Consider the following 16805-nt stretch of genomic DNA (forward strand, 5'->3'; position numbering starts at 1 on the left):
AGTCCTCCAGCTGGCTATAAACTGAACTGAACATTATGTTGAAGCACTAATCTAGGAATATTTCCCATATGTGTAGCAGTAAAAGTATAGATGAAAGAAGTTTCTTTAATGCTACTTCACTTCCATGAAGCATCCCAGTAAGAAGAGTCAGTGAACCGGCAGATTGCACAATATTAGCACTAACTCAGCAAAATGGAGAGAGACGTGTAGTGGCTTTTAAAGTTATCATGCTGCTATGCTGAAAAGGCAAAAATGTCACCGGTAAAAATGTTCTTTAGCTTCACATTTGCTCATTTTTTGTGGCCAGTATCAGTATCCATTTAAACACAATAAGAATTGTGAACCAATCTGCAGTGGGGGTGACGTTCACAGTTGAATTATCAGCTCGTAATTCTCTCGAATGACCTCGAATGTACACTGCTGTTCAAAAGTTTGGGGTCACCCAGATGATTCCATGTTTTCCATGAAAGCTCACACTTTTATTCATGTGCTAGCATAACTGCAAAAGGGTTTTCTAATCATCAGTTAGCCGATTAGCTAACGCAATGTAGCATTAGAACACAGGAGTGATGGTTGCTGGAAATGTTCCTCTGTACCCCTATGGAGATATTCCGTGAAAGATTTCCAGCCAGAATAGTCATTTAGCACATTAACAATGTCTAGACTGTATTTTCTGATTCACTTAACGTTATGTCAATCTAAAAAAAAAACAACTCATTTCTAAGCGACCCCAAACTTTTAAACGGTAGCGTGCAAGTTCCACTTTCTTGTTAGTTCCAGGTTCATATACATTATCAGTCTGCCTCTTGTTTTAACTAAATAGTATAAATTGCAGCTTTATATGATAAGACACATAGATGGGCTTCATATCTATACATACATTTGTCCCAGTCACTAAAAACATGACAGCAGCAGAAGACTTTTATTTTGAAAAACCACTGAGTGTAGACTCAGCAGAAACAACAACAAATCAGCCATTTTGCATTGTCTTCTATTATATTTTAAATTGTCACCTGGCATCAGAATTTTGTTTTCCCTTACGCAAACACATTTCTATTATAAATGGAGGCAGAAAATGGACAAATTGGTGCATAAAAAATGATAAAAATGCAGATAATTAAGTGTTTGATGCTGTAAATTTACTATAAATGTTTTAACAAAACCTACATACATGATTACACACAAATACGTTTGGCTTAGGGTGATGGGAGTAAACGCTGGATTTGTGGGGAGGAACGTGGAGAAAACAGGCTGAAAACACTCGCAGAAGATTCCCAAAACACAAATATGAGCAGCGTTTAATGCAAAACTCAGATTGCTTTCAATGAAGACAGGAGCAAACCACCATGTATTCACCTTTATTGCTTTGCAACAATCAGCCATGACAGAAGTCATCATTTCAAGCCAACAACAGGATGCTATGTGCTTCACTGATGCCTCTACAGCAGAACAAATGCGCTTTTACAAAGTGGTGACTGAGGATAAAAATTCCTCTTTGTTACCGATATGGTTAATCAAATTCAGGGGAAAATAGGGTTTTAATAATTTAGACAAATAATATTCTTAAATTAGAAGTGCTTGGTTCACTGTGATAATTCCACATTTCAGTGTCAACATTACTTGACCATAAATGTAGTAAAAAAAAACAACCACGTTTTTTTTCTTTTACTAATAAATTAATAATACAGATGTCACTTCATTTTCGATGTTGACGGCACAATACTTTGACATACACTGATCATCCAAAAAGAAGAAACAGTACCTCAATATCGATTACAGAGCTTTTATGTTGTGAGCGAATACTACAGCTGTGACAGTAGAACACACACAGAGAGAAACGGCGTTTAGAGTTACATCTGTAAATGGAAGATAAACTGGAACTACATCGTTCAGTCGGTGGCTCGGGCTACGACTTTCGCACAGACGTGGGGTAACACTACGACAGACGGAAGCCTCTAAGGGCGTACTGGTCCGCCTTCTGTAAAACAACGACGGTCTGTCTTTGGCATTCGTGTGCCATCACATGTAGCTGTACATCTGGTTTGAAACACGGAAATTATCAGCACAAGACTCGCACATAAAGAGCTTCAACAAGGCACGTAAGCTATCGTCAGTACAGTCACCGTAGCTACACACAGACAGAGAAGATGAAACAAACACAAAAAAAATCGTTTCACAAATTATTCTTTGCCTGAATAGAAGCTAAGTTCAGGAATCCATACGTTTACACAGTATGGCGTACTTATTGCTAAAACAGGACTGCACTTAGCAAAATAAGAACAAATTCCTAGAATATAATAGGTTTTTTTTTTACATATGCTGTAGAAATATTTTGCATAAAATGATTTGCAACGCTAAACAAATTATCTTCACACACACACACACACACACACACACACACACACACACACACACACACACACACACACACACACACACACACACACACACACACACACACACACACAATAAAAACATGTGCAGCTGGGGTCACAAATTTCTTTTTATATCTATATATATATACTTTGCACCTTTCCATATTTTACGAATTTAAAATAGTTGTGATGCCAGCGATGAAAGGGAAACAGTGGACAGTTAATTATCGCTGCCTTGTGACAAAAATATCAAGTGACCACAGTCAGAAATCAGTCAAGACTCCCGAGTTGTTTAACCGACACTTAAACAACGCCTCTATAAATACTGTGGGAAGAGGAGCAACCTTTATTAACACACTAGAATCCTTTTTAGGTAAGAAACTATACTGGCAAAGTGCTTACTGTACAGTACAGACTTCATATGGCCTCTGAAGTAGGTTCTCTATAATCTTACAAATGAACACAGTGCACGCACATACATACATACATATATATAATGATATTTCTATAAGGTCACATACACTATGAACAGTGAAGTCTACAGTGAAAACGAACTTTCTGAGCAGCAATATCAATACTGAGTGTTCCCCCGGAGACAGGAGAGATGATTCATGAGCGAATCCAGCGAGGATGTCGGCAGTATTAGTGTGTCTGTCTGAATCTACCTCTGTTTTGGTTTGTCGTTTAACGTGCCAGACCAAATAGAAAATATAATCATCTGACACTGGCAGTACCTGAATGGCTTCAATCAAATGAGTTTTCAAGCTGGTGTAGTTTTAGTGTAAGGTCTGAATTCAACCTTAAAAACATGGAAACGACTCACGGCGTGTGAGCTGAAGGACCGAAAAAATATACAGTACTGAGACCAGATAAAATGATAAAAGTAAAGCTGAAATTAAAATATACAGCTGTTTAAAAGGAAAATGCAAAGATTCCCACCAGCGAAGCCCCTTCCTTTGGCATCTGCGGTTTAAAAAACGAGCGGAAAACAAACTGCTAGATGAGAGAATTCCCAAACAGTGAGCGTCGGTGGGCAGTAACAGCAGAATTCCTTCATTTCTTGGAGATGTTTGCTCAACGGTACAGCTTGGCAGCCTTTTGTACGCGTGCTGCATATGTAGGACCTGGAGTGGACTCGTGGCCTCGAGGGAGCTCGTCTGAAGCCCTGAAAGAAGGGAGGGAGCTCTGCAGACGGGTTGCGCTGCTCCAGTTCAGCGTCCCCCTTTTGCCACTAAGATTATTCGGCCCACCAGCGGGGTAGAGTGTTGTGAAGGGGGAAGGAGTCGGGAAGGAGGGACGGCCTCCCTTTATCACAGGAAGGTCTCGGCGGTGGAGCCTCCTCCGGGTGAGTCTGGGCTGACGTCAACTCTAACGCAGGCCACCTTCTCCTGGCTGTTCAGAGAGGAAGGAACAGAGAGAGGCGAGTGTTGGAGCAGATCTACGGACGTGTTGAGGGTGGAGAACAACTGCAGATGTGCTGTTTTTTGTCACGTAGAGGAGTGATGGTGCTCAATTACCAAAATTAATCATTTTACCGCTTACAGTATACGCTGATGATGACGACAGGGTCTATGTGAAGACTGTCAAAATATGCATGTACAATCTGTCAGCATACAGTACTGTGGAAAGGTTTCAGGCCCAAAAGGAAGCGTGCCTTCAAAAATCAGATCGTGATAAGTTCATTAATCAATTAAACCTGAATCTAATCAGTATTCGCTGCAGCCACTCTTGGTCTTTGCATCAGTTCTTCTTTGTACACATGCACTTTTTTTTGGGTTTTGCCAAAAATCTTAACAAATTTGTCACCCTTTTTCTGTGACTTCAGGCTTTCTCAGTTGCTTCCATCTTATTTTACCTCTTGCCACTAAAGACAATCTTTCAGGACTCTGCTGAACACTTGAATTTCCCTCGGGATGAATAAAGTATCCATCTATCTATCTGATGTGTCCATATTGTATTCAGTCTGAACTTTTGCACAGTACTGTGTGTTCAAATTTGAATTGATCGACCAATAGATTAATTTCATTCTGCTCTACATGTATCTCCATCAGCATACTCAAGTTAACAGCTAAAGAATGTAAAGGAAGCCCTTATCTTTGCTTGTACAGATTTAAATTGATGCCCAACACTCAGCACTGCATTCTCTATACTCTAAAATGCACTGCAGCAACTTTAAATGAATGCTTTAAATATTTGATTGCGCTCCCTTCCAGGCAGCGGTCACCCTCAGCGTTTTTACTACAGTATGGAAATGACCTTGCAGAGTGATAAAACAAGCTGATGACAGAATAATATTGTCATAATAAGTAAAGCAGTTGGGTGCAGGGGCTCTGGAGGACTCCAGGAGATGGCATAGCTACCTTCCACTACGCTTCACAGGTTGGACACAAGACTCTGCATTCGAGTTCACCGCTTTCCACACTGCGGTTTTGGCCATTTCATCAGAGATATTTACAACCAAGGGGTCAGAATCAGGACTACATGCCAAAATGCAAACACACACAGACATAAACACAAAGAGAAGACAGGCATGTAGACATGAAATCAGCGGGAGAGGTTCAGTGCAAGACAGTTCAAACAAGCACACATGTACGTGCACAGAAATTAGAGATTAAAAACAAATTAACAGCACAAAACGGCCACAAACAGAGTGTTCATGTAAACACGGATTAACAAACGTCGGTATTCTAGGCCAAACGGATTTGTTGAGTTGACTGTGCACATTGGATTAGTTAGTAAGACACGGTAAACTTACTGCAACAAGACAAACATCATTTTCACACACACCATTTACCTTCAAAATAAAACAATACGTCAACTCACAAAGCAGTGTGTTTCAAAGCCAGTGTTTCTGGTTTTAACAGCTAAGGACTGAGAGTTTGAGCCATGCACTGAGTATCTGTGTGCAGAGTTAATAAGCAGCCATGTGAGTCAGATGTTATGCATCGGACACACCCCTGCTACCTCGTCTTCCATTGGGAGGCTCTCGGTCACTAGTCCTATTCTGTACGATCTGTTCAAGATGGACATAATAACACACAGCTGACTACCAGCGGTAAAATGACCACAATGCAGCAGAAAATCTGTTTAAAGCGGTCTTTTGTTAAGATATCTGATGTGAAATGATGGAGGAAGTAAAATCTTGTGCTTGCTGGTTACTTTTATTTGGCTCCATAAAGCATTTCGAGGGAACATTTGTTTAGCCTTCAGATCAGAAGATAATAAAATCTGATCATTCTCGGTGAGATATTTTCATTCTTATAATACACTACACTTAAAATAGAACACACTTTACACCTCACTGAGCGTTTTCAATGAAATTCTTATTTTCATCTCTGAATTTGACATCAAAGTGTGCTTTCTGGCTCCACTCACCTCCCTGAGAGCGTTTTCACCGGGACGTTGAGTCGGTTTGAGCCTTCAAAGCTGACCTTCAGATCCATCTCCTCTTCTTCCTGCAGTCTGGACTCTTCCTCCTGGATGAATAGAATATTAAAGGATACATCACAAACCAGCAGATTTAGAGCTTTAATAATACTTCATTCACATTTAATATCCGTTTTATTAGGTTGGATTTATGGCCACATCCTAAAACTGTCTGTTACTAGACTGAGTGTCTTGTGGCTATATTTATTTTATTTAAACTAATTATATCAATTTATTACTTTCTCCTTCTCTTTGCTATAGCAATGTTTGCATGATCATTACACTATACACTCACAGGCCACTTTATTAGGTACATCTGTTCAATTGCTTGTTAACACAAATAACTAATCGGTCAATTACATGGCTGCAATTTCATGCATTTAGGTGTGCAGACGTGGTCAGGACAACATGCTGAAGTTCAAACCGAGCCTCAGAATGAGCAAGAAAGGGGGTTTAAGTGACTTTGAACATAGCATGGTTGTTGGGTGGGATTTTCACACGCAACCATCTCAAGGATTTACAGAGAATGGTCAGAAAAAGAGAAATTATCCAGTGAGCGGTAGCTGATGTGAGAGGTCAGAGGAGAATGGGCAGACCGGTTGGAGATGATAGAAAGGCAACAGTAACTCACATAACCACTGGTTACAACCAAAGAATGCAGAATATCATCCCTGAATGCACAACAACCTTGAAGGAGATGGACTACAGCAGCAGAAGACCACACCGGGTGACACTCCTGTCAGGAAGTGTAGCCTCAGTTTCAACAGGAAACTGAGGCTACACTTCACACAGGCTCATTAAAACTGGACAGTAGAAGATTGGAAAACAGTTTCCTGATCTGATGAGTCTTGATTTCAGCTGCGACATTCAGATGGCCAGAATTTTCCATGAACAACATGAAAGCATGGATTCATCCTGCCTCGAATCAAGGGTTCAGGCTGTAATGGTGTGTGTAATGGCACACTTTGGGCCCCTAGTACCAACTGTATATTGTTTAAACCCCACAGCCTACCTAAGTGTTGTTGCTAACCATGTCCATCCCTTTATGACCACAGTGGACCATCTTCTGATGGATACTTCCAGCAGGATAATGCACCATGTCACAAAGCTGATGTTCAGTCAACAAATCTGTAGCAACTGCAGGATGCTATCATGTCATGGACCAAAATCTCTGAGGAATGTTTCCAACGCCTTGTTGAAATTATGCCACCAAAAATTAAGGTAGTTCTGAAGGCAAAACGGGGTTCGAGCTTTTACTAGCAAGTGGTCAGTGAGTGTATGTTCACAGCAGTCAGACGACACAAAGTGTCATGGCAGACTGAAAGTCTGTCAATTTCCACGTCTGTTTACAATCAAATAGCATATTAAGAATAACATTCACTGTATTATAACATAACACAGACTTGAGGTTTGAGTTTCAGAATGAGATTTACATGATTTGCAAAGTCCTCTTTGTATCTGTAACTCCGAGTCAAATGAGACGTTTTGATGATTTTAAACGATTAAAGTTTAACACGCATTTCTCATTTCAAAATGAGAAAGGTAGTTTTTCTGTATGTTTTTTTTTATCAGTTTAAAGCATGACAGATGCAGAAGGAACAACAATTCAAGATATGATCTAGATCTGGATTATTGTTGTTCCAAAATTTCATCCAACTAAATGTGCTTGTTTAGAGTCCGATTTGTGACTTTCACTACCAAAAAATAGCAGAAAAATCATTAAACAGTTTTTACCAGCTTTTCACGAGCCTTCTTTTTCTTATCGTCCTCTTTCTTCTTTTTGCTTTCTGGCATCAAGTCATCCAGCCAGCTCAGCTCCCTCTTGGTAAAGAAAAAGTCGAGCAGCTTTCGGACAAAGACCAGCGCAAGAACCTGGAGACACAGACATGAAATATATCATCATAGATTTCATACAAAATGTTAACAAAATATCAAAATGTGATGTATAACACCGAGAAATTATTTAATGTTGAAACATCAGTGAATAAGAACGATCAAATGTGATAGATGTAATGCTTTTACAGCATTCTTCAGCGTGTCAGTCGAGTGAGTGGAGCTCCTTCTGCTTCTACTCCTGTAATGTCTCATGCAGTAGTAGTGAGTGAAGTTGTAAAATAAATGGCTCTCATTACCATCATGGGGAATACAACAGCTGCTGCAGAGGCCTTGATTACCCAGAGCAGTACCAAACAGGTGAGCTGCACAAGGGTGAAGATATGGACCTTCCACAGCGGCACATAGCGCAGGTAGATCAGATCCGGCTGGTGCTTGGCAGGCATGCCAAACAGTTTGATTCTGTCAAAGAACTACAAAGAAAAAGAGAGTAAAGAGACTCGGTGAAGGGTTTAAAAAATGCAAATGAAAAGTAGTAGGAAGGATGATAAGGAAAGGAGAAAATTCAATACGTTATTCAGATGAAGAAACACATTTAACAAAAGCTTTTAAGAATCCTGAATTAGGATCAAAGGTTTGGAACAGCAAGACGCCACCTTATCTCTGCTAACAGCTCATGACTGCTCTTCTGTTCTGAATAAAAGGGCATATTATCTTCAAAGACGGGCAGAGCAGAGACTTACTTGAATGCCTTTGAGGGAAGAGACACCCATGTAGAGAAAGACTCCGTACAGGACGGGCATAGGAATGAACTGTTGAGAGCAGAAGTGAAGCAGGAGAGTATGACACAGTATAAATTACTTTATGTACAGTAAAGGAAAAGCTAACATGGCAAAACGTAAAAAATATGCAACGTGCTTGACATGTGACAACAAACAAGTTAGTTGTTGATGTTAAAAAAAACATCGGTCAGGTTAGATATTTAGATTCTCATTTATGGCAACAGAGCACGTGCAATTAAAGAGACCCTCAGAAAGGTGTGGTCTCTTTTTTGACTATTATTCTGGTGATTACCATGTCTCACCTTGAGCACTGATGTCATGAAAACAGAACATCCCATGAGGACAAAGATCATAAATCCAGTGACGCGCTGCTCCCTGATGCCCAGAAACTTGGGCTGCTCTCCTGGTGCCGAGCAGCCAGACTCCACCTTCAGGCTGTTAACATGGGAGATGGAGAGGACAGTAGCAGCGACAAACCACGGCAAGCCCATGACGGAACACACGCCCAGCATTACTGCCACTACCAGCAAGTCCAGGTGATAGCCACAGCCTTTCTGTAGGGCACACGGAGAAACGGGAGACAAGTCTGAGAAGCAATACCAAGTGTGCACAAACGCATTCCTTAAAGAAACAGATTAAAAAAGGACTACAAAAAACAGTTCAGGAATGTAAAATTAAGGATGACACAAAGGAAGCGAGAAGACTAGTGAGAGATGAGAGAACTACAGAGAAGCAGAGAGGTGTAGGAAGCACAGAGCTGTTGACAGTAGTTCATTGTTAGACCGAAAGGGAGCAAGCTGGAGGTGGGACAAAGGAGAATATAAGTTAAAAGGGAAAAAAACAAGTGATCAGAGAGACTAGTGACACAGCGAGAGAGTTCAGTTTAAAGTTTTGGCATTTTCTGTATTACAAAACTAAATCTATGCAAGTACGCAGCCAAACAGTAAATAACAATGGGCTGGCCAATACAAACATGCAAGACCTAGAGTACAGTTTATCTCCTGTTTAACATCCTCATCACATCTATACAGATGTGTTTAATCACTGCGGCACATTAGTCGTTTGTGTTTTTTCTCCTTCATTTCAAATATAGACATCCAGCATTTCGATGGCTAATTCTGATTCTGCAACATCTGAGTTTGCAGTTGGGGAACGCAAACTTTTTAAAGCATGTTTGACATTATTACACAAATCAGCATAAATTTAACATGACCTTAAAATGTTTGAAATAATTTGCCGATTATTCTCAGCTGCTGCACAGCTCCAGTTAAACAACACTGAATAGTAAAGAAGGGATCATCAGCGTCATCAGAAATTATATTTTAGATACTTCCACTTTAGAACACACAGAAATGACGTGCAACTCTAAGATAAAACATTGCCAAAGCTCCAACAACAGCTCTGACCTTCAGCTTGTGCTCTTTGCGGTTGATGATGACTGCAGTGATCTGCTGGTCCATAAAGATGAGGATGGTGCAGAGCAGGGCAGGAAGCGCCGCCACCAGCAGCGTCCACCAAGGATTGTCTCCCAGAGGGTCCATGAGCCAGCCTCTGTTCTTTGAAGTCGGCTGCAGGGAAAAGGGTGGGCTAAATTTAGCATTTAAGGCACAGAACAATTGTTTGAGAATATTCCTCTTAGATTCATTTTCAACATTCGCGCACCGAGTCAGACGAACTGGAATATATGCCTACCTCAAAGCGATCAGGAACATTCAGTTTAGGAGAGGGGATCCCCATTAGATAGTCCACCAGCACCATGATCATGATGGTTATAAACACAGCAAAGTCACTGATAGTGGAACGCACCTAAACAACATGCATGCACAAAAAAAAAAAAAAAATAAGTACATTTATCTCAGATAGGCATTTTGTCATGATTTCCTCAATTTATCCTCAAAACAAAACATAAATAGAAGTCTCTTCACTATATTCTTTCTGTAGGCCACAGTGAAAATCGATTACACTTGTGTCTACAGAAAAAGTAGCAATCTAAACAATACCAACACTTGCCTCTACAAACTGATAACAGACTAGCTGTACTATGTGGGAGGAGTGAGATCAATTCTTTATGCATATGACACTGCTCCCGCATACTGACACAGTGTAAACATTTACATAGTGTGAGAAGCTTTCGTCTAGATCTGCACACATTTGCATCCACGCAGTTGTCCGAAACACCCTAATCAGAAGAGATGTTTGAGATGTATAGACATTATACATTTAAAATAGTACTGTAAACATTAGCTTATGTATTTAAAAGCCTCTCAGTGGGGCATAGCAGACAAAGTGCATGGAGAAATTCAGCCTAACATCTCACCTTAGTGGGGAAGTATCTTTCCGTCTTAAACTGCTTGAGGAATGAAGACAAACAGAAGGTGGTGAAGAAGAGGATAACGGACCAGAAGAGAACATCTGGGATATAGGGCCCATGGTGACCACAGGCAGGACCCACAAACTCCCCATGGAGCAATTTACACATCTAGGGGGAAAAAAGAAAAGTATAAAATTATTACTGTAATGTGATTTTTAATTTGCTGTATTAGTAGTAGCTCATATATTCACAGTGGAGGCAGAGGCACACGCCTTTGTTCAGGTTTCTGACTAAATGTAAGTCAGTTATTGAATAAATGTGAACGTGTGTACAATGTCTGTTATTGGCAGATTGTTTGTGTTTTCTGTGTACATCCTACAAATGTGACCATGGCTGTAGTTACTGTCTTATACACTAGAGGTCACTGTGAGCTATTCTCACCGAAACATTCAGGCTGCTCCATGGGATGGAGTCTGGAGTGAATCCTGTCTGGTTCCACTTCTGTATGAGCTTATCTGAGACGTTGGCTGGTGGTGAGCACTGACATCTGGGGGCAAGAGAACCAATAGTAAACAAAGTCTGTACATTGATCCTACAAAGAAAAACATTTGGGCTCATTTAGAGCAAACGTAAAACACAGGCTGCAGAAAAAGTACTAAAATCATGTGTTCAAATAATTATTTTTTAAGAGGGTAATTTTCATTTCATCTATAGAGAAGACGGGTACTGGGAACAGCTAGAGCAACCACAGTTACAGTTTCAGCAACAACAGCAGTGTGTTAAAATAGGAACTGTTTATGTGCAGAATACACCACTTTACAAAACCCTTCAGTATTTAACAGAACACCATGGCCTAAGTAATGTCAAAGAAAAAGGAGGCATGCTAGCACTAACTGTGACGGAGTACTGATCAGCTAAAAAAAATAAAATAAAAATCAAAAAGCTATTTTTTAACCTTGTGATTTAATAGATTTAAAGGTAGAAAAAAATATTTCTTCTAACATTTATCTGCAATCTCCCATACACCCTAATACAGAACAGCATACACTTTAATACAGATTGTAGGTTGAAGTAATACATATAATAGATTTGCAAGACTTTATATTTCAGGGAAAATTAAACCCATTGTGAGGAAAAAATATGACAAGAGGAAACCCATAAACTACTGTGGGTTCAGAAGGCTAATACCTGCTGTAACTATAAAGTGGTAACCTCTAATATTAGTCAAACAAGTTCTACAGTGTACTTCTTCAGCTCCTCAAACAGGACAGCTTTACTTGTAAAATTAACTTAAACCTTAGCACTTACGAATACATGGTAAGGTTGTCCAGGCTGTTGTGCATGTTAACAGGGTAGTGTTCTCCCAGGTGGAAGAGCTTCTCCAGAGCCTCGTAGATGAAGATGATGCAGATGAGAGCCGCAAAGGCCTCCTCTGTGAAGCGAGTAATGTAGCAGACCAGCGAACTAGCATCTGTGGCCACGAGGACAAGACAAAAGAAGGCTGTCCAAAGACCAATGCTAGTCCGCAGTGACAGGTAGGACAGGCGGTAGTCACTGAAAAGAAAGACAAGGATGATATGGAGGACAACAGACAGATGTAAACATTAGGGCCTGTTGGACTATTCACGTAAAATGTTACAACAGACTTGTTGAACTCACTTGCAGAACTTAAAGAGAATCTTCTCAAACACCAAAACAGGCCCTGTGCTGCCAAGAATAGTGAGAGGCTGGCCTGCGCAGAGGGAGTACGACACTCCTGTGAGTGATGCCCCAAATAGAGACTCTATGGCACTCTGTAGAGACAGAGGAAAGGGCTGGAGTGAGGGAATCAGAAAGGGAGGACTAGGGAGGCGACACCACACAAAGGAGGATAGAGAGGGAAAAGCTGAAGGAGAAGAGACAGAAGAGGAATAGACGCCCAAGAGTTTTGATTAAACAGACATTCAGGGCTGTGTCCGAGAGGCTAGATAAACTCTTCAAATGTTTCCACCCTGCTGACTTGTCCGAAGGCATATCTCGTTGCAGACCTTGCCTGCTGAGTTTACTTAGACACATTACACACACCAGCACACAGACTGTGTCTGTGGCAACAGTTCCTGGCCTAGTAAGGACATCTGGGTAAAAGGGAGAAAGAAACAGAGAGAGTGAGCAATAAAAGAGACTATACTGAACATCTCACAGTGTGAGAATGTCTGAAAGAATGACAGCAGTCTTAGAATGTCAAATACGCGACACTGACAATAAATGATTAATAATATGTCGAGAAGAAGGAATTTTTGTGTGGTTAGTTTTTCATTTAAACTTATTTTACTTATTCAGTTTATCAATATATTATATTCATTCTTCTTTCACTGTGTTCAAACAGCATTAAGAAGTACTGATGGATTCTTTCTTCTAGAATAGTTGTGTGTTGCTAGATGTGGAAGTATGGATGTGTTTGTGTGTGTGGGTGTGTGTATTCAGTCCCATCTGCCATCAGTCGCATTCTTTTGTGTTGTTATTGTTCTGTTGAAGAGTGTAGCATTTTTTATAAACTGTTAGAGGCATGGATTTCTTTTTTGACGATACTGAATACCCTCCTCTTGAGGATGAAAACCACAGCTTTTGGACATCGAGGTTGAGGGACACATTAAATGGTTACATTTTTGAGCTTTAGTTTGAGAAATCTGGTGAACTTGTTTTTGTTGTTGTTGCTTGCAGTCACCAATGTCATCACAAGATCCATTTTAAATTTCAGCATAAACATCACAAATAATAACTCATACAACAGCCACAGAGCGACCTATACCTCAAACTGAACAGCATGGCTAACGGATAAAAAGTTCCATTCCCCCTGGGTCCACACAAAGCAAAAAAAAATACTGGCTTTTAAGTGCCAGGTTTTATGACTCACTATGTTGCCTTTTGTTGCCTCCCCAAGGAGACCTCCGAATGTGATGACAGGGGACATGCAGGCACAGTAGAGGAAAAGGATAGAAGCTAGACACTGCAGACTCAGTGAGTCCCTAATGTCACTCCAGTAGAAGGGTGCCTTCCGCTTGATATCCAGAATCAGGCCTCCAAAAATCCTGTAGAGTAGAGAAAAAGACTTAATGATTTGAATTTTTTCAGTGGGACCGCACGTTAGCATTACCAAGCAAAAAGGAAAAATGGGACTTGTATCTCTGGTCATACGTGGATATGTTGAGTGAGAGGAGTGGACACACCTAAATTACTGTTTCAAAATCTTCATTAATATGAAGCAGCTGGTCTCTCTGAGCCTCATCAAAAAGGTGTAGAAGCAATAGGTGATTATGACCAGTTACTCAATGGCTGAAATGATTTATTACATCTCTTATTCCCCTGATAACAATTAATGCAAAGTAGCTCTGCTGGTCTTTTTAACACCATCAACCTGTGAGTTACCATTCTCACAACGTGTTAATTTGATGAGACGTTCTTTGTATAGCTCATCTTACTGTCCGAGTACAAATTGTTTCAACAGGGGCAGAGTTTGTCTTTATTCACATACTGAACAAAACCACTTTTTCTCTGTTTCTGCCTCTTTTTACTTTGCTTTTCTGAGATTCTATTTTTGAAATCCATTTCTCACCCTGTATATTTTCTTCTCTTTCCTCTGACACCTGTCCAATACCTCTCCTGTGAGGTATTCTTTCATTGTCATTTTCCCTACACCTCTGGAATTACTCTGTCTATTGGTTGCCTCCACAATCCCCACTGTTTCTTTTATAGAACCCGTGTTTTTGATAGCTTTCTTTACATTACTTCCCTGAACTCCTTTACACTCATCTGTCCCCCAGTAGCTCCCTCATAGCACAAGCCATTTATAGTAGCGGTGAAAAGGAGAGTGAACCTGTAAATAATACAGTACCTCCCAACAGATGTGTACGTGTGCACAGTGTGTGTGTGTGCGTGTGTGCGCGCGCCTGAGGTTCAAATAAACACATTCTCCACGCTGTGTGGTCAAGACTCTAGAGACTCAGCATCAGTTATCCATAAATGTCAGCATTTGAGGTGCAGCAGCTGAGTACAGCAGAATTGCATCTGCTCGAACAGATATTAGTGCTAAGCTAATTTTATTTCACATCTCATAAATGTAAAAATTCTAGTCTCCTTTACCAGTGTGAGGAACCTCACAGAATAGAAACAAAAGCCTTTACTGAACAATTGTTCACAGACCACAAGTTATTGCTACAGGGAAAACTATTTTGGATAATGTCTTGTAAATTGCCTCATCTTCCTTTCAGAGCATGTGCATCGAACACTGATAAAATAAAGATTACTCTGTGAGCTTTCTCTAGCAACTAATACAAAAAACATTCCTACTTGTGACTTAAACATATGTACTCACCTTCCGGTCCTCTGCAGCTCAGGTCCTGCATGATGGTCCTCGTCTTTTTCCAGCTCTCCGGCTGGAGACGCCGTGCCATTGGGCTGGGGTGGTCGCTTCCTCTTCATCTGCAGGTCAAAAGACATTAAATACAATACAGTTCTACGGATTTTAATGCTTTGCTGTCATGACGCCCTTAATCCACAAGGGGGCACTCTCACTGTGATTATAATGATATGAAGCAGATATACTGAAACAAACAGAAGAAATTCTATGACATAAAAGCTTTTAGATTCTCATTTATGAGATTAGACTTGTGTGCGGTATGTGAGGTCTAATAAGGGTGCACTTTTTATTCTATGCTATTGTAATGGTTACGGTAAAGATGTGGCAAATTTCTACAACTTCATTGCACAGTGACGTGTCAGCAAAACACACGAAGTTGGAACAGAACACATCCTTGACTACATCGTTCGCTCAGTGCACACGACACAAACTCTGACAAAGGGACTTACTGACCTGTGATGGGACATTCTTGGGGGGTTCAATCCGAATGGTAGGGTCCCATTCTCCAGGAGGCAGGACAGTCACCTGATCGAGGAACTCATCGATCCCAGAGAGCAGATCAGTTCGGTCTTTGGCCTTGTATGCCACATCATGGAAAATCTACACAGTAAATATGATTAGGAGTCATGTGTCTAAATCATTCATAGCAATGTTCAATTAACTTAGTGCTGAGAATCTGAGAATTACTAGTCCACCATTGATTTTTAATTAAAAAAATATGAACTAAATAGTCTTTTTGAATGGTTTTAAAATTACCCATACAAACTATTAAAACATCAATAATTTTCTTACCTCATCTGTCATTAGTGTTGCCATAGATCTGCCAATTTCATGGTACTGTGGTCCTTTACCATGAGGCCCCAACAGCAGGAAAAGAAACCTTTAAAGGCAACACACATTCATTAATATAAATACTAAAGACAGCACATGTACTTAAAAATAGACTTTGAAATTTTGCACTAACTTTTTTAAGTTAGCATTTATCATGGCCAAAGCAAACTCTTACAAATTTTAATACCTGCATTGTTCACACACACTAGCTAGCTTCATCATATGTGTGTAGTAGGAACAAGATTCATGGGTTAGAAGGAACGAGCAGCCTAAAGCCAAAGTTGTCACTGTCACAAAGATGAATCTTTTAAACTTAAGCTTACTTGGTTCAGAGGAGGTTTCGATCGAGGTTTCAGATTTTATATACCTGCATGAGGCATCTCCTCATAACCAGTTAGTTTCCTGCTGATACTTGAGCGGTTTAGATTTGCAGCTGAGAAAATATGTTTTATCTGCAGACTTGTTGAACTCTATGTTAGCAATGTCCTGAAACAAAGCTGTGCAGGTAAAGTATCACATACTGTAAGTGTTGCAGTGTCATGGGAACCTACATGTTTTCAATTGATGACACATAAAACTCCTAAATGTTTTTTTGTTTTTTTTTTGCTTGGTCCTGATTTTCTACCAAATTTGTTTTACACTGCAAGTATTGTGGCTAAACAAAAACTGATTTAAAAGGCAAAATTTTGATGTAAAATAGATTTATGAGTATAAAACACTTCTTACCTTTTTCCAAGCCACTATTGTAATGAGCATGACAGCTTCACAGAACTACCAGAATGGCTGTAGATGCTAACGTCTTGTCATTGTACAAATTACAGACATAAGATACTGGGCTGTGAACAAACAAC

General features: G+C 40.1%; 1 protein-coding gene across 9 annotated transcripts in view; it reads right to left on the reverse strand.

The window, feature by feature from the left end:
* Positions 1–1342: 1342 nt before the first annotated feature.
* LOC110955193 (sodium bicarbonate cotransporter 3-like) overlaps positions 1343–16805 on the reverse strand; it is a 45447-nt gene continuing 29984 nt past the window's right edge. For 6 of the 9 annotated variants that reach the window (XM_051956256.1, XM_051956254.1, XM_051956252.1 and 3 more), the window contains 17 exons: positions 15916–16003; positions 15577–15723; positions 15079–15185; positions 13621–13795; positions 12387–12520; positions 12036–12281; positions 11169–11274; positions 10734–10895; positions 10109–10222; positions 9823–9984; positions 8719–8970; positions 8378–8446; positions 7934–8107; positions 7536–7673; positions 5751–5851; positions 4736–4852; positions 1343–3767 (listed from right to left, as the gene is read on the reverse strand). In XM_051956256.1, the coding sequence (XP_051812216.1) occupies positions 3686–3767; positions 4736–4852; positions 5751–5851; positions 7536–7673; positions 7934–8107; positions 8378–8446; positions 8719–8970; positions 9823–9984; positions 10109–10222; positions 10734–10895; positions 11169–11274; positions 12036–12281; positions 12387–12520; positions 13621–13795; positions 15079–15185; positions 15577–15723; positions 15916–16003 (2374 nt within the window). In that variant the 3' untranslated portion in view covers positions 1343–3685. Of the gene's footprint in view, positions 3768–4735; positions 4853–5339; positions 5389–5750; positions 5852–7535; positions 7674–7933; positions 8108–8377; positions 8447–8718; positions 8971–9822; positions 9985–10108; positions 10223–10733; positions 10896–11168; positions 11275–12035; positions 12282–12386; positions 12521–13620; positions 13796–15078; positions 15186–15576; positions 15724–15915; positions 16004–16805 lie in introns of all 9 variants that reach the window. The other 3 variants (XM_051956259.1, XM_051956258.1, XM_051956257.1) reach the window with 2 other exon arrangements.

Source organism: Acanthochromis polyacanthus, chromosome 11 (genome assembly GCF_021347895.1).
Source record: "Acanthochromis polyacanthus isolate Apoly-LR-REF ecotype Palm Island chromosome 11, KAUST_Apoly_ChrSc, whole genome shotgun sequence".
NCBI lineage: Eukaryota > Metazoa > Chordata > Actinopteri > Pomacentridae > Acanthochromis > Acanthochromis polyacanthus.